At 34.7% G+C, this 23,660-nt stretch overlaps 1 protein-coding gene across 3 annotated transcripts in view; it reads left to right on the plus strand.

The window, feature by feature from the left end:
- Nucleotides 1-23,660, plus strand: part of TRDN (triadin) — a 209,831-nt gene that overhangs the window by 7,205 nt on the left and 178,966 nt on the right. Inside the window, exon 1 of one of the 3 annotated variants that reach the window (XM_065734358.1) lies at nt 1,679-2,051. The exons of 1 other annotated variant lie outside the window; for it this stretch is intronic. In XM_065734358.1, coding sequence (XP_065590430.1) covers nt 2,030-2,051 — 22 coding nt within the window. In that variant the 5' untranslated portion in view covers nt 1,679-2,029. Of the gene's footprint in view, nt 1-1,678; nt 2,052-20,600; nt 20,736-23,660 lie in introns of those variants that run through there. One more of the 3 variants, XM_065734367.1, reaches the window with a different exon arrangement.

Here is a 23,660-nt window from a genome sequence, read left to right on the forward strand (position 1 = left end):
AACAATGAAGGAGAGACAACACATACAATCATGCAAACATATACGGCTGTGTATCGTCCACATATTAGGATCTTGCTACATAAGGACAAAATTCAGGCATGACTGTTTTCTTCAGATTTCTCTTATTAACTACCCTAACTAAGCCTTTATTATTTTATTTGAATGGTAAAACAAGTGGAAGCAATCTTGACTTTGCAATATTTATTAGCTCTGTTCTTGGGGTGTTTGGCTGAAGCAGTTTTCTCCCATCTCAAGTCCATCTCAAGTATCTTAGCTATCAAAATACAAGTGACTCAACATGTTTAATTGTTTATGTAAAGTGGAATTAATCCAGTGGATGAGAGAGGAGTAATTAAGGACAAAGACTTTGTTCTAGTATCATAGCACACTTTACTAACCACTGAGCTATTGTGGACTGCTGTTCTGTTGATGTGAATGTAATTCCACAGAACATTTAGGTGTTCATGAAAGAGCATTTTTCAGATTAAAACATTTATTTCTAAAATGTTTTTATCAGTCTGAGTGAAGGGAGGACTGGGAGGATGATCAGAAACCATTGAATACTGAGCACCGAGTAATCAAAACTTAGTTAATGGATTTCATCAGGAGATCTGAAAAAGAGGGGATTGAGCACTGACTCTGAGCTTTGGCTAGAAAATGGCTATCATTTTCTGACTTGTGTCAGATTTGAAGTGTGACAGGGAAGAAGGAAGAGGAAAGCCTGATGATGACTGTAAACCTCTGTACAGTAAGCCTTCATTTTTGCTTCTTGTGCACTGGATAAACAGATTCCTTCCCTTATACTTTGTCATAGAGCCAGGTGATCTCTCATCTCCTGGAGAGATGAGAAGTGCAAATGCCATCCTCTCTAGCAGAGAAAAGCTGACTATAGGTTCCGTAGTAAGAACTGCTTAAGATGGATTCTGATTTCATGTGACAATGACATTTTTGTAGAGGCATGCTGGCTTGAGGGCACTTTTCTACTAATTTCACTTTCAGACTCTGCCCACACACATAATGCAACAAGTATGAAATTGTAAGCAATGCACTGAATAAATGGCTCAGCTTCTTAAACTATTCTCATTACAACTGTTAGTATTTTTATTCATCTAAGTTTGTTTTCAGCTCTAAAAAAAATTCCTTTATAATCATCAATATTTTGTACTAAGTTTAATGTTTTCTATGAGTTACACCTGTGAAAAATCAATTTTGTGTAATATTTTGAATTTGCAGCATATAAGCTATTTATACTTTTGAAAGTGTTCAGTAAGACTTAAATGAGCTTCACAAATATGTACACTATTGTCGGCATATCAAGAGTTTTCAAAAAAATCAAAAGAAGTTATCAATTTCATAGGTTTAAAATGGTGTCTTTATTGGCTCTGTAACTGTGATTAAGAATCAAAGTGGAGAAAATTACCTAAATTTACCCTCCCCCTTAGTCAGCAGTAAGCTGCGTAGGACCCTCCCCAAACCAAATAAGGCCAGGAAGAATGTGCTAAGCAGTGAGTGTGCTAAGAATAAAGTTGAGCTGGGGTGGATAAAGTTACTTTGAACTCCATATTTCATGTTTCCTGACATACCCCCAAAGAACAGCAATTATGTTAGTGAGGCTGCAGGAGCGTTAAACAGCTATTTCCCAGTTCTTTTGTATTTTATTGCCTCTCTTGTTTAGAGATGTGCCTTTTTGCTGTTTGTTTGTCCTGTGCATGGTTCTTAAGATATTAGAGAAAACATGCTGAAGATTCACTGGGAGGCATGGCTATTTTTGTTAGAAGCTGATACTTAAGACTGAGTTTGAAGTATTGCCTCAGGAAGGCCTGAGGTTGCTTGGGGAGGGCAAGAGTCTGCAGAGGAAAGAGAAAGTTCAGAAGGGTACAAAAGAAGAACGAACAGAATTAGAAAAAGTAGAGGACCTCCCTCCTGCTCGTTCTGCAGCTCCTTCGTGAGCCAGCAACTCAGAGGTATTATCTAAGCTGCCACTGTAGATCTTGACCTTTTTAACAGAGTATCTCTTACCATCATCATCATGGCCGAGGTTACAGCAGAAGGTACGGTAACTATTTTCAAATATAATTAACCAAAAATGATATGTACTTTGACAGTGCAATTGAGCTGATGTGATTTACTGCTCTTAGAAGACAGTGCTTTCACTTCAGGATCATTTCATCTGTTTGTTGGGTTGCTTTCCTCTTCTCTTTCTTGTCTCTGGTTTGTGCTTTTTTACTTTTTCTCTTGTAGCCAGAATTTCTACTAGTTACAGAAGAAAGTTCTTTGTGCACCTCTAAAAATAGTATTAGCCTCATACACAGAGCAGTTCCATTGGAGTGATACAAGAAGGAGAAATGCCTAAATGTCAGGTGCTTCAACCTTTGGTCATTTTCACTAGTAAACCATTGGTAGTCCCTTACAGGCAGAAATATTCCTGAGTCAAAACATGGGAGCTTAGTTTGGTAGCCCTGATTTTTTTATGGAGCTCAGAGCATTTGTGAACTGCACATCAGGTTACTGCAGGGTAAAAGCTACCAACTCTGCAGCCTTTATTCAGGTAATGTTCTAGAACAGTCAGTGACAGTAATAAGCATGCCAGTGTTAGGCCTGCAAGAATGAAAGGCATTTGTACTTGTCTATAAATATGTATTCTAAAATATGAATATTTCATGTGATTTAATATTTCCTGATCATTCATATTTAAATAACATTTTAGATGCATAACAATATTTTATCAACTGCAGTGAGACAGAAAATATATTTAAAATGCAAACTTCTTTAATACTAGTCTTTTCAGTTGAATTTCATTCCTGTCTTTTTTTATTTCACCATAGTTTACTCCACTCTTCCTCCAGATTTAATAATGACACAACAAAACAAAACAAAAATTCAAACAACCCCCCCCCCAAAAAAAAAGTTTAAAACAGTCTTCTGAAAGTTATTTTTATTCTGCTTGTGTCAAGGTTATGTGCATCTCAGTGTATCGAAGTCGTACATTTCATCTTCTATTTTTCATTATTATTTTTAAGAGGATCTGCATTAAGCAGTATTAGAGTGTGATCCAAATTGTCTTCTAAAAAATTCATGTTAGGGATATGTCAAACTGTACAATCCTTGTCTGATGTCTGGTTAACCACAGCAAAGAGACAATGTGTGGATGATTTTTTGATCACCAATTGAATGGATCTATAAATCACTTCTGACTACAAATAACTGCCAAAACAGGTGACTCTGTATGACAGCCGTAATCCAAATGCTTGCACTAGTTTATTTGGATTTTCTTAATCAGATTTGTTGGAAACTTATTACGTAGTTAATTACTTCTAACTTGTTACTTAGTAGCTGTTATCAAGAAACCTATAAAATTATATTTTTTTTACAAAATGCATTGACATCATCACAGTTAGAGGAGCATTAGGGAATTACTTCATGCAAGGCTTCTCAAGGAAAATAAAGCAACAAAAAACAAGAATCTGTGTTTGAAATTAGTAGCAAACATAAAAGACTTTTCAGTCTGAAAGTGACTTTTCAATAACTTTGCTAATCAAAGAAGATAAAAGATACTAAAAAAATTAAAGCATGGGATGTGAAAATGTTTTTACAGTGTTTACAGTGTTTATGATGTTCCTCAGCTATCACACTGTGTGTCTGGCTGCCTTTAAGAATGTGCAAAGCAGTAGACTTCAGGTGATGAGTGGCATCAATCATCTCAGTACCCAACCTTCAGCAGGGCAGGTAAATTCGCCAGAGACTAGCTGTTGTTTTTTTTTTTTTATATTTGGAATAGCTTTACATAGATTGGCTGATTTTTAAACTTGATCCACAAGATGGAAATGGTAGAAAACTAAGAATTTAGTCTGGGACTAATGTTTCACTGCAGTTTATTTTCTTCTGGGGCTACTCTTGGCAGTCACAAACAAAAGTGCAGGTCTAAAATTCAGAAACTTACAGTTTGGCAAACAACAACAAAAATAATTTCTTGCTTCATATAATGCCTTTTAGACTTTTTCAGACTTTTTTTTTGGAGCACCCTTCTGACATATCAGAGAGTACTATCCTGCAACAAGGATGTGTAAGGAGCTGTGCTGGCTTTGGGGCTGTTGTGACCAGTGTGGATTCTGGTTAAGGGAGATGGTCAGCCATTGGTGCACATCTCAAGATATCTTCTGATAGCTAATGCCATGGCCTATGGTAGGCAGATACAATGGCCTGATGGGGTGCTCTTTGAGGTCCTCACTGTAATGGTAATGACAAAAGTAAACTTAAAAATGTATTCACTAAGCAATGACTACTTGAACCATAAGGCACATATGCTGCCTTTTCGTTATTGCAACCACAAATTGCATGATGTTCAGATTTACTGGTGAAGTATAGCTGGCAAAATGCAAAAAAGAGCTCTGTGAAGACAGCAACCTATAAATGTCCTGAGAAAGCTGCCAGGCTCTACTTATCCTGCTGGTAAATAGTTAGAAGATTCCAAGGGATTATCTTCAGCAACCTCATAGTACATCTAACTGCAATCCATAGGTTTCACTACTGAAAGCTGGAAGTCCTAAAAACTGTACAAATAAATGCTCAGTAGAGATACTGACTACTCTGTCTTTTTAATGCTCTCAGAAATTGTACTAGTTGTTATTTATGATCATTACTATTATTATTAATTATTATTATTATTATTTTGGCTGCTACTGAGATTTCTGTAAATGTCAGAGTCTTTTCTATGACCACTTAGGAGCGTGCCTGGATAGACATGAGTATCTATTTACGCTCTTATGTTGTGTTTATGAACATAAGGGAGTATGAACAACATGGGGGTTGGGCTGGCACACACAGAGCTGCCACCACTGAAATATGAATACAGAAAGCCTTGCTGCTCTGAGATATGGCTTGTACCAATGTACAGCTTAATCTGTATGTGTGCAATAGCAGCAGCAGCTCCCCTATACTTGGTCCTTTCTGCTAGCCCAATCTACTGCAGGTCACACAGAGCAAGGTCGATGGCCACCCCCTGCTACATTTTCCTCCCACACATGGAAGAATGAGCAGAGGCTTAGAAGCATTCAGAGCTCCTGCTTGCTGCAATGCATTGGAGGCTGTGCACTGATCTGCTCCAGAGAGGTGAGGAGAGTGGAAAGACAAGATTTCTCTGCCAGCTGTTTGTCTGCCACAATTTATTTCCCCAGTGGAGCAAGAGAGAAGCAGGCATTGAACAGAAATGTGACAATGAGTGACAATTTGGTCCTTATTTTGTTGCTGAGAGCTATGCAACTACACATTTCCTCTTTCACAGAGTAGGCTGCAAGGAGACAGGTGAGCCCTGAGGCTACAGGCAGCTTGTCAGTGACAAACTCCAAATTAGCTTCTGGATTTTGGTTCTTGTCTCTGGCTGTTTGATAACTACAGAAAGTTTTAAGATGTAGAACATTTCAAAGAGCAGATTTAATGTGATCTGCATGTTTGAAGATGAATATATATGAAATCTGATAGAATATGGGAAATAATACACAAGAGCCAGTGGGTAAACTGATAAAGACTTCAGGGGGTCAATGGCCAGAAGCTAGCAACAGACTCCAGTAGGCAAAAACTTTAGGAAAGTCACTGTTGGCAAAAGGGAAACAGCTACTTTTCATGGTAATTCATGAAGTGCTGCTAGTTCTGCTGACAGCAAAAGCAGCCTAGGTGAATGAATTGGATTAGATTATTCGTTGTTATTCATTTTGACTAAGTCATGAGAGGTGTTTCCTATTCTTTAGTTAGACTGTAAGAAAGTTTTTATAGAATTTATTTGCAAGAAGACAATTTTCAATATGAAAGGATATCATCTTTTTTATGCCTCAAGTGTTGACAAGGAAGAAAATAGCATGCCTTTTGCAGGGGACAAAGGAAAACAGGATAATTTTGGCAATTACTTTTTTGAAGCAACCAGTCTGCTCCTATTCAAAAGTACTGGGCACAGTCAACAGTCTTATTATCTGGAAAAAAAAAAAAAAAGAAAAGAAAGGAAAACTCAGAGTTGCCTGTAAAAATGTAAACCTTCTGCAGTAACAGAAGCTGCATATTCTCTCTGAAATTCCACAAACCTTGGATTTCCCTCTGCCCTATGTTCTGAACACCTGAGCTGGTTGCTCTGCCTGGAACATTGTGGCCCCTCTTGTATCTTGCTGAGGCAAGCAGGTCTGTGGCCAAATTTGCTAGCCTAATTTTCAGACTTAAAATTAGAGGCCATTTTTACTCACAGCTCTAAATATGTATGCATGCTTAGTAAGTAGACACTCTTATCAAACCCTTACTTCAGGGATCCCACTGGAAAGTGAACTGGGTATGGACAGTGGAAGACCTAAAACCTGTAAACCAGATCATAATCTGATGTGTCATGATACTGACCTGTGATGCTCTATAAGTCATCCGTGCACAGCTAACTTGTGTTTATGTGTAAATGCTGGGAATACACGTTGGATCGTTTATTTTATTATTCTTCTTTTAGAGAACCTTGTGCTCAAAAGCATTTGGAACATATTTTATAGTTATTTATATAATGAGAGAGGGGTTTAAAAGCCTGGCAACATTTCCAAATTATGTGTCCACCTCCCACTGATTCCAAAATGAAACCTATGCAACCTGTTAGATTCTCAAAATTGCCAATCAATTACCTAAACCTAGAATAAAAGCTATTCTATATGTGTTTTGAGTGGTTTTGCTCATTGCCTACAGTGTATACAAACACTAAAGGGTGGCTTCATGCTGCGTCTCCTGACATAATTAAGCCTTCAAAATCTGCGTTCTGTTCTGGAGAGCAGAGTTTGATTTAGGTTAAACTACATTTCATATTTCAGGTATGGCATCAGTCTGGGACACACCGAGGACAGAGAACATGGAATTCTCTCTGCAAGGCAGGGAAGCTGCATATGGGAGTGGCAAAGCTTTCATGTTCTCTCTGATGTCAGTACTGACCAATTTCTGCTCTGTTTAAACAGATTGAGCTAGTGGACAGTACTCATTTTATGGGCTTAAATGGTGTTTAATACAGGAGAGAGTGGATTGCTTTAAATTAAAATAATTGAAAACATTTTGAATTACTTATTTTAATCATGATTTAAATCACCAAAAAAGAAATCTGGATTTGAAAACAGCAATTTTAATATCATTTTTGCATTTGTTGTCCAGGAAAAAGAATGGAAATGGACTGATTCCTACTGGCTAATTATTAATACTGCTTACTGAATATAGTCTTTCTTGGTAGATTTGTTCCTATTAATCTTAGAGACAATGTAAATCAGTATGTATTAAACATTTTTTTCTTATTAAATAATGATTTTATTTTTACTTTTGATTTCTGTCAAGTTTCATTAAGATGGAAATCGGAATTCAATTAAAATGATACAAATGTAACATTTTAAAAACTGCATATTCCTGCTATAAACGTTCTGGATGTGTAGGAGAAGTTAAGTTGAGCATGTTTTGATAAGCAAAATGATTTATTAAACAAATATGGTGCTGTTTCTAATTTTTTCAGCTACCGCATCCTACAAGAATATATGATAGAGCTCATTTTCTTTCATGAAATGTTTATTCAGAGATTAGAGAAAAAACACATATCTATTTTTCTTAACTTCTAGTTACTTTTTGACTTAAAATAGGATAATAACTGAGTTTAAACAGTAAAATAAATTGAATAGAAGGAAATATTCTTTGCATCTGCAGACAACTTACACTCTCAAAAAAGTGGCTACCTTTGTCTGACTCTCATCTGTTTAGCCAGGTTTTTCCAGTACCTTGGTTATTTGTTTCACTTTCTTCACAACATTAATGACTTGATCACAGTTTTTCATTTAAATAAAAGTGAATTCAATAGAAAGTAGTATAAAAGTAAAGCCCTTACTACAGGTTCTCTTAATTTCAAATTAATTCTTAAAAGAATAGTTTTCAAAAGCATTCAATAAAAACAAAAAATTGGTTCATAATTTAAAAAGCAGCAACAATTTCCTGCCTTCTCAGAATGTAACATCATTTGAGTAGAACTCCTGAAGAACTACTGAAAATGAATAGTGAAATGTCTTCAGCAGTTGCAGGTGTATAAATAGGTAAAAAACAACAATAATGGCAAAGGTCATACTGAGAACAGACAACATGAATTAGATAAGGGAATCTGAACTGTAAAGTCACCAAGCCTAAAGACTTAGCTTTGAATTATGAATGGCCAGCTATGCTTATCCATTTGATCCCACTGTCTCAGCAGTTTTAAATATTTTCATTCAAAATTCTGATTATTCTATATTTTGGTCTTAGTCTTGTCTCATTATGTAAATCTTACTTTGTTGCATTAAGATGTAACTGTTCAGGCTTGATCATTGAGTGGGAATATGCAGACTCACTAGATTTTGAGAAAAAAAAAAAGTTGAACTAACAAAACAGATCACGTGAGGTACAGGATGCTAAACAGCAAAGTTAAAAACGGCGAAGCTAAACACAACACTGGGGATTTTTTTCACTGAAAACTGTCTCATACACTAAAACTGCCCAATATTACAAATACAGTCAAATCAGTTCAGTTGCTCAAATAATGGTCAGTGTTGTGTTTTACTTCTAGGAATCTGAGTGAAAAAGCTATGGATTTAAGTCCCCATATATAAAAAAAATATGTATATATACCTCACTCCTGCTTGAGTCCTGTTGTTTATTTAGTCTTTTTTTTTTAGAATCAGATTTACAGAGCACTATGAATTTGTCTCTGATCTGAGAGTTCTGCTTGGTGCTACATTAAATCATTTTCCATAAGAAAGAAAATACGAAATGCCAGGCATAGAGAAAGTTTCTCACTGGAGAAGTCTCCTTTTTCTATCTTCAAAGATAGTTTTAAAAAATCCTTTACAAATATGTAATAAGTAAAGACCTGCTACTGCCTGTACATGCTTATGTTCTCACAACTTCAAAAGTATCTCTGTACCTTTGCCTGGAGTCAAATTGTCAAAGGCACAATGAATCCCAGCTTTGTAGCCTCCTTTGGTATGTAAATGAACTCATTTTTTCCCCTTTATTCCATTATGTAGATTTAAGTTGTGGTTCTCTGTGCACATCAGGAAGGCTAAATCTTATTTCAATCTCTGTTATGAGGTTATTCAGAATTGACACAGTTGCCATAAATATAAATTTTTGGTAACTATTTTACTTTTTCAGAGGCATAATTTTATACATTATTCAGATGTAAAGATCCTCATTTTACTTTAACCTTTTCCTCCTATAATGGCTAGAGCCGTAATTTTTAGTTTTGGCTTCAGATTTATCTCTGTAATTCCTACTAAAGTCAGTTGAGAAGGTGCATAAGCATACATGACACGTATAACAACTTTACATCCCAAAGGAGCAGCATCATATGTATGATGAAGTTCAGGCTATCTATTTCAGAATTTTTAAACTTCAATATATAATCAGCAACTGTAACTTGAAATCAGCATAATTTATTTTAACTGTTTGTTGTTGTTTGTTTGTTTTAAGGAAAATCTTTAAATCTTAGAAGTTTTTGTTATTTTTTCTTTTTGTCATCATTCATGATATGAGTAAAAATCTTGAAATTTTCACAAGCAGGTATACAAAACTAGAATCCTGTCTTTAAAACTTTACTGCTGCTTTTATTTCTTTCTTACTTATTTTATTTTTTTTACCCACCAAGAATATTGTCATGCCGTTATTAATAGCTAAAGATCTCTGATAAATGTGGCCCATTTCTGCATGGCACAACTACATGACTGGATGGCTGACTATCACCTGGTGCAGAACTACTGCATACTTCTACCACTTCTAATTTGTGTCACAATCACTATCATTGATAAAAGCATTATTTTGGTAGTGGAGAGTGCATTCTGAGGTAAAACAGTGTTTTTTGCTTCATATTCTGTTGGTAAACCTGATGTAGCAACAGATTTCCATATCAGTAATAGTCAACAGCTCTTCTTTCCCAATCTGCTTTCTCTGTCCCTTAAAGTAGGGTCCTCTGCCCAGGTGTTAAATCCAGAGATTTGATCACAAAACTTTGTTATATTTTGCTTACAAATTGCTGTTGAATTAGAATTTTCTAGATTTTTTCTAGACTTTCTGTTTACTTTTAGTGATTTATATAGGGTTAATGCAAAAAATAACACAAGGGAAACTTTGCTAGGTTGCAGTTACTCCGGGAAGAAGGATCCTTAATATCTTTGGAAATCTGAAAAGCAGTGGCAAATTTTTTAGAACATGATTTCAAGGAAGACTTTTTGTTCTTCAAGGTTAGCTACAGGTATTGCTGAAGATTTAGCACACTTTTAAAAGGAAAAGTGAACTAAATGCGTATATAAATATTTTAGTGAGGATGGGGATGGGGTGAGGGTGGTAAAGTGCAATGTTATGTGAATTAGTTAATTAAGATAACTTCTACTATACTAGCAAAACAATGATAAGTGCTAGATTTTATCTTATAAACTAATAAGTGAGGAGAAAATTTCAATTAGCCCACACAGTTGTTCTGCCTGTGGCCCTGAGCTGCTCTAAGAGGTGTTGAATGTCCTACAGCTCAGCAACTGGGCTCCCATCCTGCTCATTGCTTCCTCATGCTCTGGAGTTGTTGGATGACCAAGGGAAGACATTTTGCACCACCTCTTGGATAACATCATAGCTCCTGGTGGCAATATGTTCACTTTTACTGCTCCCCATTCTGCCTTGCACTAGGCACACATATGTTGATAAGTTTGTATGTGCCTCTGGCAGATACTATTCTCTGCAATGGGAGGTGACATGGTTAGTGGGCATGGTGAGGATCAGTTGTTGGTTGGACTTGGTGATCTTGGAGGTCTTTTCCAACCTTAATGATTCTATGATAATGATTATTTACAAACATTATAAGGTTTTCATGTTTTATCTCCTGTATCTGCAAACTCAGCCACTTTCTCATTGTTATGTTCATTCATCTGTTTACATTTTCTTAGCACTTCTTAAATACAAACAGCTTTTAATCTTTCAGGTATTCTTTCCCTGAAAATAGACAGATTATTAGGTTTGTATCTTCTTCTTAAAATAGGTGTAGATCAGTTACATTGGAGAAATTCCAGTATCAACTATAATTGTTGGGGGAAGAATTTACTAGGTGAAATTATTTAAGTAGCAAAAATATCCTGAATCATATTTTCAGCCAGTTTTACTCCTCCCTGCCATTGTGACATTGCATGAATAAGTAGGAATTAAGACCTTTCTTCTTGTCCTGTAGGAGGTCTCCAAAAACTTTTGCAGACATCTCAGATCCTGGTTCTGTAGCTACATTGTACCTTTAAAATGGTTATGATTAATATTAGGTTATTGTGGTAATAGCTAGAAAGGAACAGTGAAATAAAGCTTGTATTAGCAAATCTTTATAAAATTCCCTAGATCTGTTTTCCTCCCAGCAATATTCATTTTCTCAGATACCTGAGCAGCCTGGGGCACTGTGTAATGTGATGATCAATCCCTAGACTGAAAACTGAAACTAAATAAAATCACACGTATTTTTCTTTTTTTTTTTTTTTATCATAAGTATAGCCATCTAAGATCAAGTTAGAAAAAAATGTATGATGTGTGCTAAAAGAAAATGTAGTATTTACAATAGCCTTTGAATTCCTATTTGTACACTGCATTCCTTCTTTCTCAGTCTTCAACTTTTAACATAAGCAAAACCAGAGGTATGTGCATTTTCATTTAAAATATGCTTTATTTATGGAAACATCAATTAAGCATAAATATAACACTAATTCTTTTTGAAATAGAATACCTTGTGTATTCTTCAAATAGAGAAATGAGGATGTTAAAATCTTCAAGCCTAGTATACTTCATAAAGAGTTGCACCCTGTCTTAAGGTCTGTGATTCTGCTGGATAATATTGTAAAATCTTCAGCAGCTTCAGCATGCTTTTGAAAGTTTCTTTCATAGCAATAGTTGTCATATTAGTTTCCTCATTAAAACAGCTTTGGTCAGCTGTCCCTAAGGAATATACAAATGAAAACATCTTCCTACAGATTTACTAATTCAAGTCAGCATCAATGAAAGCTCAGCTGAAGTGTTCATGTTTTTAGAGAATATACGCTCTGCAGTAATATTCTTGAACATCACATTCCACTGTTTTTTTCTACATCAATTCTATTTTTATTTTACTTTTACTATTTACTATAAACTCTTTTACATTTGAGGACTCACCGAATCTGTCAAGTTAATACCTTTGAAATCACTGTTGCTCCTATTACTAACACAATCCTTGTTATCTTTGTGGTTTTGTTGAGAATTGTTTCACTTTGTATAACTGAATAATCTGAATTCTTCAAAAGGTAGATACACCCATTTAGATCTTTCGTTTAAGTTTTCTTCACGGAGTTTGCTAAATCTCTGGATTTTGTTTAGGAAAACATTATCTTGTTTTCAGCTGTAGTCAGAACTTGCTGTTTGCTCTCAGTATTTTCTTTCATTGCTTTCATTCTTTTAATTAGAAGAATCAAACATTTCTTCCACTTTAAATGTAGTAATATTATCATTTATTCTCAAAGTGTTTGGAGATAATACTTTCAGTGATTTTGAGTAACACTAGAACTACAGTAGTGTGTCACTGACTGAAAAAGTAGAACATATTTTACATGAAAAAGCTTGTCTTTTATTATCATTTAGTAAATTGCTCACTGATTTCTAGTTGCAAAAGTATTTATCTTGTTTTTATTTCCAGCTTGCTTACGTGACAGCGAAATGGTAGGATATGGAATTATAAATTATTCCATTTTTCACTGACTTTATAGCCAGTACTTCATCAACAATTTTTTGGATATAGATATGAAGAATGTGAACCTTCCAGCATGCAGATTACTTGTTTTCAAGAGATCTCTTGTACAAATATAATTCTACTGGCTTGTGGTCTTCCTCCATCCCCTTCCACATTCATCACCAGAATTTATCCAGTATAAAAGTTATACTCAGCTTTTGTTAATATGAGTATAGCTAAGCACTCTCTCTCTTTTTATCCTATGCTTCCTTCTGTAGAGAAATAGCACCTGTCAATAGGTGATAATTGCAGGACGCTGTGAACTGAGGCATCAGCTGGGATAGAACTATGCTGTGCATAACTCAAACCCCAGAATTTTCTTTTCCATTACAAGTTCCTTTCCATGGCACTTTCCTTATACTCACAGAATCTAATAAAGGGATTTTCTGTACTTGATCACTGGAATGAAGACTTTAACAAGCTCTAGATAATGATCCTCCATTATTATAGTGGTTTGGAATAGCACCCACTGAGGACAGAATACCAAAGGACTGTCAGATTTTAGTCCTCCAGGTGACAGCATTTCTGGAAATGGAGGGAAAAAAAATCTGGCTTGACCATTTGGAGGCAGTTTCATCTCTCTCCTCCAGTAGAGGTCTCATTAGTTTCCCTTAAAAGGTTACAGTACTGCTCCTGACCTAATCAGCAGGTTGAGTGGGAGGTAACTGCTGAATTGGACATGGAAACAGACTCAGCTATAAATAAGACATCAGTCTTATTTAAGTTTTGTTTGCCTGCTTAGGTGGTGTGAAGCTTTTGTCATAGTTCTTAATGGTGGAAGAAATCTAAGGGCATTTTAGCATTTCTCCAATGCTCTGCCAAAGGCAGCTTGCCTGCGTGGGTCCTGGGGAGTGCACAGGATGTTATGTGGTATGTGAGTAAAGTTCTCGAAGAGTTTCATCCTACACAGATTCTTTCAGACTTCCACATGGCACCTGGCTTAAGGACTAACTTAAATAAAATGCCAAGAAATGATCAAAATTCTTTATTCTGCCTAACATTTGAACTTTCTCCTTTATCCCTTCTGTATATTGTAAACTGATGAAAATATAAGTCTCATTTAACTTATTGCCCCATTTGACTTTTTCTTTGTACTAATGTTTGTACTTCTATTTTAATTCTAATCGCAACAGGGTTAAGTTACAGTATCAAATGTCTTACGGTCTATTTCAGTATTCTATCATGTGAATATTGCACATTATTAGTCACTCAATTATTTTATATACACATTGTGTCTATTCTTGTCTTCCATTATAGTACTTTAATAGTGTTCTTTATGCATTGTACTTTTCTGGGGATGAATTGTGTTAGTGAGTGAAAGGTTATGAGTTTTGTGATTGTAAAAATATTGTCTGTGTAAGCCATAAGGATGAAATATCGACTGTAATGTAAATGTTGATCTTCAATAAATGAGAAGTATGCATTTTTTATTTATTAGTATGTATCTAATTACAGCTGAAGCTGCACTCTATTGATATAATAGAAAAGGAAATTAATAAAGAAAGGTTAGATAATGAATGGCCCTTTGACCGGAATATAACAGCCTGCAAAATCTTGCAATAATATACACAGAATAACTAAGTAGTTCTCCAAAGCTTTCTTAAAAAATTTAGAAAGGACTATCAACTTCTAAATCTGCAGAGGACATCTCTATCTCTTTTCATTATACTAGCAAGATATGAGTTGAGGCTGCTGTATTAATATTAAAGAAACTTCAGAGAACTGCTTGGAATGTTTCTGAAATTAGAAAGAAACTGTAGCTTTGATATACCTAAAATCCAAGATTTAAAAAAATAATTAAAAAAGCACCGAAAGAATCTTAATACGCATGTTGAATGTGTACAAACACCTTGAAAAGACAAAGGAGATAAACAGTGGCACTCAGAGAAAATCTGTGATGCGCTCTATATTTAGCTTAAACTATACAGTGTAGAGGTGTAATGAGCCAGAAGTTAGAAGGGGAGATGTGGGCTCAGTTCTGTCTCCTGTCAGACATTCTCTGTTGACTTAATTGCTTCATTGCTTCCTTTCTTTCAAATAAAAGTAGTATGATCTTACCTCATTATGAGCTGGAGGGAAGATATATGTTAGAAGACTAGAGGCAAATGAATCCAAATCTGAATGCCCTTAAAAATACCCAGAGCAGTCTTATGTGTTTTGTATATAGCATGTATATGGGACAGTGTGGATGTTTAGTAAATCTGAAAACACTGGGTTTCCATGAGACATGTTTAAGCAACAGAAGGTCTGTGAATACAGCATATGTAATATGAAAAGTAATAACAGGATGAAAATTGTTCTTTTCAGGTACTGTTTCTGTTTCATTGATATAGCCCATGGTGAAACGATGAACAAAAGTTTTTTTATTTTTATTTTTCCTGTTAGTTGAAGGGAAGTGGGTGTCACATATATGTATAAATATTCTTTTCATTCATCATACTTAAGCTTGCACTGTAGGTATGCAACTTTGCTATTCTCTTTTTCTATTGCCATGAAAATCAGGGAATGAGGCACAAAAAAGTTATTGAGCTAAGACTCAGAAAAAATGCCAGAAATTTTGGAGAGATCTTGCAAGTATCTAATGTGCATGCAAGGCACTCCAGTGGGGACGAGGCTCTGCAGCACCTGCTGTTTGCATGGGCTACAAATATTGGATTTCCTACTACGTGGATTTGCTACTGTAGAGACTTTGTGGGGGATGTTACTGTTTGATGACAGCAGAATGGTTTTGTGATGACTTTGTGCATGTTTCCAGCAGTTGCTAAACATTATTTGATTTAGAATCCATGAAATGAAATAAGGAAACAATCATTCCAATTAGATCCAAATTTTTCCCTGCTGTATTTAATTTTCTGTTCCAGTTAGCAGTAACATGGCGAGGCCATCTTGGAATGAAGATCTTGCTTTTCTCAGAATTAAGTAATTTAAACTGCATTGAGGTGAGATTTTAAGATACTGAATGCTTTTTTTACTATTCCATTAAAAAGTGGAAAGGCTTACCTCTGCTCTAAGATACATCACTGAGATTTGAGGACTGCTTTACTGAAGTCTGCTTAGATGTTATTCTATCTTCCATGACCAAATAAGGGGGAACTCAATTTTGTGTCTTAATATTTTAGTACAGACACAGGAACTAAGAGGGCTATGTCCTTCAGAAATATACACATTCTGAAAATGTAAGTAACTGGATGAAATATCCATGCATAGGGCAGAGAGGTAGGTGCCCAGAAAGGGCACCTCAGAGTTCTTTCAACAATTTTGTTCCATTTTTACACTAGTACTAATTAGAGAAATGGAATTAAAGTGAATTAAAATTAATGAACATTTTGCAACACTATGTTATGCACAGGCATATATAGTTTGAATTTGCTTCTAAAATTAAAAATCTAATTTAAAAAAAAAGTTGCAGGTTTATTGTTAATGCATTCTCCCTATTTTAGTTTATATGCTTAGGAGCTCAATGCAAGTACCATAAATTATACTCTGTTCAGCTAGATACTAAATATATATATATTTTAAATCATCATTTGATTTAGGTATCTTTGAATCCAGAAAAGAATTTTACCTTATCTATCACCAAATAAGTTTAAGGGACTATTAACCTACAAGTAAATCTTTCATATAAATGATTTTCAGGACTAAGATGTCACTTCTCTGAATCATTTAACTATCGAACCATGAATCCAAATTATTTTTTTCCCTACCAACTCCTAACTCAATATTGAATACATCCTCCTCAGGTATTGTAGCTTTTATGTGGGTAAATATTTATATTTTCAAGAAGGTAGGGGAAACCATTTTTACTTCTTATACAGCAAGTTAATACTGAGGAAGTAGATATATTCACAAACATAGGAATATGTTACGTACAAACATTGGCAATTTTCTACATAGTAAAAAAATGTAGATTTTAAATTTCCACATTATTCCTTTATGTGGAAACCATTAAGTTTGAGTTTTTGACAAATGTATTTAGAAAGTAAAAAATATTATTTTGGGGTTTGGTTTTACCATATCAGTTAGAAAAATAAGTTTGCATTTACTGTAGGAAACAAAAAACTCTTGAAGTAGATTAATCAGTTGATAATTCTGCCGTTTCTCTCTCTGTAAGTCAAAATGGTTGTATGATGCTATTATTATATACCAGAAAAGGCTAAAGAAAGATAAAGAAAAATACAAATATCAGGCACACAAAAAATTAATAGCCTTTCACTTCTTGGTTCTTTCCTTGCCTTTAATACAACTTACAATTATCTTTCAATTTAGAGTTGATTTAGAACTAGGAATTTCAGTTATAGTTTGGAAATAAAACCCTTAGAAATTTTAAGTGCATGCATCAATGTGTTGCCTTTCATGCAAAAGTACTTTTTTTTTTCCTAAGAGAAAGTAATAGCTGGCCCCAAAATTTTGAATTTGAATTTCATAGCTTCTTTAGATTTATAGCAGTGGAGAGGCATAGAAAAGTGTCTGCCTGTGCATCAATCTTATTCTAGACTTGTCCATACATAAGGACAGAACAGTCTTACTGTCACTAGGCACAGTCTGACACATTTGGGACATAGGGAACATTTCAGGTTTCATTTTATATGTCATATGGATATATTACTGTCTGCTGAGGGATATTTCTATGAATTATTATGGAGAATTCAGCTCTATTTCTGGAGCTGAATAATGTAACCAGGTAACCACTTCTTGGCATTTATCACTGGGATAAATTAGAGACCATTCAGACTCTCACATCTGTTTGGTCAGGTAAGGTCTTTATTATTTTATCTCATTTGCTCTGCAGAGATCTGAATAGATGTGCTAGAAAGATTTAAAGTGCAGTTCAGTCTCTGGATTCCTATAATAGATAAAATTAGATGATGAGAATTTGAGGCCTGGTTTCCAGGTCACAGAAGCAGGAGTCCCTAAACCAATCTTTAGGCTATTCATGTGCTGTTGAGCAATCCTTCTGGGCTGATTTGTTCAGAATGTGTTAGTGTGAAAATCAGAAATGTTGGAAGTCCTCAGGGCTTAAGCACAGGTACAAGACAGACTCTCTAATAGTCTCATTTGTTGTTAATTTACTTCCAGATAAAAGTCAGATGTCTCTAATAATTTCTAAAATTTGTTCACAACCTTGCTCAGCTGACAACAGATAGATTTGAGCTGTCAGGAGGAAGGATGCAGGGAATGCGTATGACTACTGAAGTGATATTGTTTATTCCTCAGGTAACCTTCGAAGAAATCTATTTGGTCTTGTTTTTCCTTTTTTCAGTGTGTAGAGGAGATTCTCTAAAAACATCTGCATAGGGAGAAAAGAGACATAAGACTTTATACCTGTACATGAATATTCTGTGACCTTTTCTCATCAAACTTGATTCCATAAGTGTTACACATATTCAAAAATTTGTCCATGCTATAATCCTGTAACTGTTATCTAACACTGAATTTAAAGATGTGTCATTTAAAGAACCTTTCTTGTCCTGAATCCAATGGAATACTTTCCACAGGATTCCTCCAGATCCAAAAAAGAGGGGAAAATACGACTTCAAAGAAGCCATTTTGATGAAGACTTCTGCTACTACTATTTTATTAGTCTCCTTCACAAAAGGTGGTACTTCGTTCAACAGCTCCCATTTGTTATGTACTATAGCTAACTACAACTAGCTTGGAATAAAAGAAATCAAGCAAATCTTGTTAATTATTCAAAGACACAGACTTGAGAGATAATGCTAGTTCCACATGAAAAAGCACAGATCCGGAATTTTTTTACAGAGATTCTTTACACTGGTACAGTGGCATAGTTGCTGGGAGTGAAGACAGATATTCATAACCTAGTATTTATCCTTAAGACCTTCAATATCTGTTATAAGTATTGTTATTTTATAGATGGGAACATCTAAATGGATATGTTTGTTTTGTTTCGTTGTTTGTTTTTGTGGGTTTTTTTTGTTTTTTTTTTTTAATGGGGAAAAAAATCAGTGTATTTCTCTAATTCCTTATAACGGTTTTAGGGCTGTACGAAGTTGAGTTTCCAAAAACAAATAACAAAGAGGATGCATACAGTGCTGTTGCTTCAGAAGATTTCACGGTATTTAAGGATAAATGGCAACCATTTTCCTCTAACCTTCATTTTGACGTTTTATAAGATAAGATATACCTCTCAGCTTATATCTACTCACAGCTATGCCTGAACAACCCTTCGGCATCTCTTTCATTCATGTCAGAATTCTAAAATGAACAGGAAGTAAAAGAATCTTTTTACTGTTTCACAGCAAAAGCTTGTTTCCAAGGAAGTGAAGGTATTACTACCTATTAATAAAAAGTATCTTGTGAAGAACAGAACAAATAAAGAATTTTTCCAAATACTGATAATTTAGTATTGTATGTTTAGAAGTCAGTTACACTCTTTTCTTATCTGCATAATGGGGAATTTGAAAAGAAACAGGAAATTCTTGAACAAATCTTAGCATTTCTAAAAGAAAATATAGAACAGGAGTCAAATTGATTCTGCATTTCAAACAGAAAGATGTGAATCTCCAACTCACAGGTCATGGTCTACTGCCTTTTGAAAAGGGAGCAGCTTGATGTCCCTTAGCCATGGTTGGCTGCTGGTTTAACATGCAGCAAATGGCACTTTTCTTATTCAGGATGATCTACTGTGCTTTTTGCAGTTTTGTTTTTATAGGAGTAATATATGTTGATTACTGCTAACTCAGTGGTCTTCTAAGTTCTCAAGAAATCACTACACAAAGTAATAGAGCTGTAAATAAAATGAGCTATACGATTTCCCAGTAAAACCCCCTGTCTTTTAAGCCTGGACCTTAGGGCTTTCCTTCCTGTCCTTTTCTTTCTGAAGTCATTTCAGAAGTGAATTGTTATAAAGAAGCTCACAATACAGTGTCATATAAGACTATTTTAGCAGGCTCAACAACAGAGAGAATCTTTTAGCTGCTAATAACTGCTCATCCCCTCTATGCCTGTTATACTTGAATAATAACCAGGATAATGCAAAAACTCTTTGAAATGCATATGCACACAGGAAAACAAAACAAAACAAAAACAGATAGAACTTTAAAAGTCGTATCAGCATAATGTTCTTTATAAGCAATTTCAGAATGAGGCAAAGGTATTTTTTATACTTCCTTAGAAAGGTGCACAAGATAAATTTTCCTTCACTTACTGTGGAGTATCAACCAGTGCTGTGCTGGAATATGAAATCAAAACATGTAAAGAAATACAAACACTGCCTATTACAGATGTTTACAAACATCCTCTTTTCAGGGGCTATGAATTGTGGTATGTGCTGTTTTGAAATAATTTTGTTCCTACTCTTCCTTGCAGGGTCAATCTCTCTTGAACAGAAAGTCCTTTTATTGTTTATTTATCCTTCCTTTTTGCCTATCATAATTTTCTGTATACCTTTTTTTTCTGTTACACTTTAGTGAATTGTACTTTTCTTTCCTACTGTCACATTTCATAATCTAAGTTTTCCTAGGCAAAAAAAACAGCAACAACAACAACAACAAAAAAACTTTATAGCTATATCTTGGATTTCCCCAACCCATCCCACCCCTTTACAAGGAGAGCTCTTGAAGCAATGAAGCCCAGACCACCCCAATGGATTCATGTTCCTTGCTTGCAGCTGTGGTCCAAAGACATAATCTAAATCTGCATGGAAAGAAGTTAACTATGTAAGAAAGTTGAATATATGATATACGTCCACTTTTTTATATCACAGAAGTATCTTTAAAGTGATCTTTGTTGCTGTTCTCAGGAAAAAAAAAAAAGAAAAAAAAAGTGAAGGAATAAGAAAGAACAGATACATGCCTTCAAAAAATTGTAGCTAGATGGAAAATACGATCCTTAAAAGTATTCTGATTTTATATTCTTGGAGTGTGATGAAGAACTGCTGTGCTTCAACTGTTTAATCAGTTCAGAAAGTGATTTATACCAGGTATATGGTACATTGTATAAGAAATATCAAAACATTGTAAGAAAACTTAAAAGCACTGAAACTTTCTCAGTATTCACTGTTTCTTTCATTGAATTACCAGCTCTTCGCAGAAGGTTCTGAAGAAATATTCCATTTAAAAAAAGAATCCTCCCCTAATGTATTACTCCTTTTTATTATAAACAGCATTTCATAAAAAATAGTGAGTTTCTTAAAAGTTCATTTTCTCTTACTGCTCTCTCCTATTCAGAATTACCGTAGTACTCATAATATATTGATGAGGAAATTGTTATCATTTCACAATAGAAGAACTATGAATCCAAGTAGAACATAAGCAGCAGGGCCTAATGAATTCTCAAAGTGAAAAGGTTCTGTTTCCATGTGAGTGGAATTACAAAGAAAGAATAGTGGAGAAGCAGTAATAGAAATAAACTATTTTTTGTTGGACTTTTTGATCTTATCTACCAGTTTGATCCATTAGTTACGATGATCACCTCATGCTATGAACAGGTACTTCAAAGTCAGCAGACCTACTTGCAAAGCATAGGTTTACCTGGTGAGACTGAGGTAATTAAGGGCATTAGAGCTGTCAGCATGACAGCTTACTGGTTCAGGTAGTGCATTATTTTGTCTTCATTAGTGGCCATTGCCTAATGCTGAAGAATGATTCAAACATCTAATGCTTAGTCCTCACTCTACCAGAATGTGCTAGAATCTCCAGCACTTAGGAATTTGAAATAAAGGCAGTAACTGAGCCAGAGATTAAGTGTTTGTTTTTAAAAGTACTGTGTTATTTTTTGTTTTGTTTTGTTTTGCTTTTTCCCATGAATTTTCTCCATTCTTATCATAGCATGGCTGTATCTCATTAAAAAGTCACCTTCTGCTTATGCAATTATTATTAGTTAAATAATTAATTTCTTCAAGGAAACTTTATTTTGGTTTTATTTCTTTCCATGTAATAAAGAATCTTTACTGGAAGAGGAAGATATGTATCACAGCTTAGAATACAGAATTAATGCCTTCTATTTTTCACTTATAGTATTTATTGTTAGTAATAAATAATAGTAATAGTAATTAATAGTAGTATTATTTATTTTTACTAGATAAAATTCACATTTTCATGGAATTAGATATTGAAACGACTTGATAGAAAGTATCTTTTATTAAACAAAACTAGTTCTTTTTGAAACTGATGTATGTGTTCAACAGATTGTTGTACATATTTCCTTGGAGAATGAATGGGAAACATTAATTATCAGATGCTATCTATCTATCAAAAATAAAACCTACACAGATATAATAACAGAAAAGGAAATTAAAAGAGTATACAGCACAGTACGTAATTGTAAGTGCCTTTTCTGAATTCAGTGTTCAGTTAATTTTCATGCTTCATCCTTTCTATATTCCATAATGTGTATCCTATTTCTTTTGTCATGCAGAATTGGTTGCTGAATAATCTCCAACCCTATTTTCCACATTTCAAAAGGAATATTACATTTTTATAACTATCGGTCACCAATAAATCTGCAAATGTTCTCTCACAGACAATCCCAGTTACAGTTTTTCAAGCCATCAGTTTGCTAAGATGCTTCCCTTTGACTTTGAGAAGTCTGCTAACATATACATATATGTTGACAGGTTTTTTCTTTTGCACTTTAATTATATAAACTGTGAGTAGAGCAATATGTCAGTACCCTGTATGATGATTATCAAAATCTGTATATTCTGGCATCAGTTGTGAAACTTCTACATGTTGTTTCCTTTTAGTTAATCCAGTGGTATTCTTTCATTTGTACATACTAGGATGGACTATGAAACAGAAAAAAAACCAACAAAAAATAGGTTGAGTCAACCATCACAAGAGAGGATTTCTCTCTCTCTCTCTCTGTATATATTATATATATATATATGTTATATATATTTGTAACATTCCTGCTTATCACCTTGCAGAATCTCCTTTAAATTCAGAATACTTATGATAGGTGCCTATACCTATATCTGTGCTGAGTTGAATCTCTTTGCCCTACCCCCAGAGCCTGATGCCAATAATGGTGAGAGAGGAGCTTCCAAAGATAAAACAAATTTGCCTATTTAAGATATCTCTCTCTAATTCTGTCTACCTCTCCATCATTGTTAGGAAGTTTTGCCCTTGTACCCTTCTATTACTATGTTTGTTCAATAGGAAACATGACATTAGTGGATCAAAGAAGGTTCTAAATTAATTGAGGGATACCAGGATTGCATTGTTCCCAAATAAATCTATTCAGGCAAAAGATGTGAGTCCAGTGTAGAGTTTCCAACTCTTCCTGCATTTGAAACTTTAGCCAAATCATATATATATGTACTTATAAAGAGGGAAAGGGTTTCTGGACAAATGTTAATTGAACAATGTTAATTGAACAATTGTTCAAGAATCAATATTACTGTCATTTTTTTGCATGTTACTGTTAACTGCAGCAGCAGTTCTGCCTTTTCCTTTCCACTTGTATAAATCAAGGGTGCAGATACCACAAAAGGAAAAGAAAAAAGGAAGGAAAAGAGAAAGGAAAAGAGAAAGGAAAAGAGAAAGGAAAAGAGAACTCCATAGCCAGCCACACATACAACCTACACAACAGGAACAGTCATTGCGGCTTGGGTGTGTTTGGGTGGTTGGGAGAAGAGTAATTATTGTGAGACCAGCAGAGGTCTGTGGATTCAGTGAAGGTGGTAAAATAAACTTTAAAGAGTGCATTAGATTGTTGTATACTCTATGCCTAGTCCTTCACCAAAGGGTTCTAATTTCTACTCCTTTTCTCCCCCTGGCATCCTTCCTTCTGTAGATTCAGATTCCTACCTGCCTAATCACAAGAGTGGTGAATGGATAAGGTCACTGGGTTAAAGCCCAAGGCTAAAAAAGGAATTTAACATATAATGTAAATTTATGCAGTC

This window comes from Cyrtonyx montezumae, unplaced genomic scaffold, assembly GCF_038088225.1.
Source record: "Cyrtonyx montezumae isolate F1298 unplaced genomic scaffold, pur_monq_1.0 scaffold_0, whole genome shotgun sequence".
NCBI lineage: Eukaryota > Metazoa > Chordata > Aves > Galliformes > Odontophoridae > Cyrtonyx > Cyrtonyx montezumae.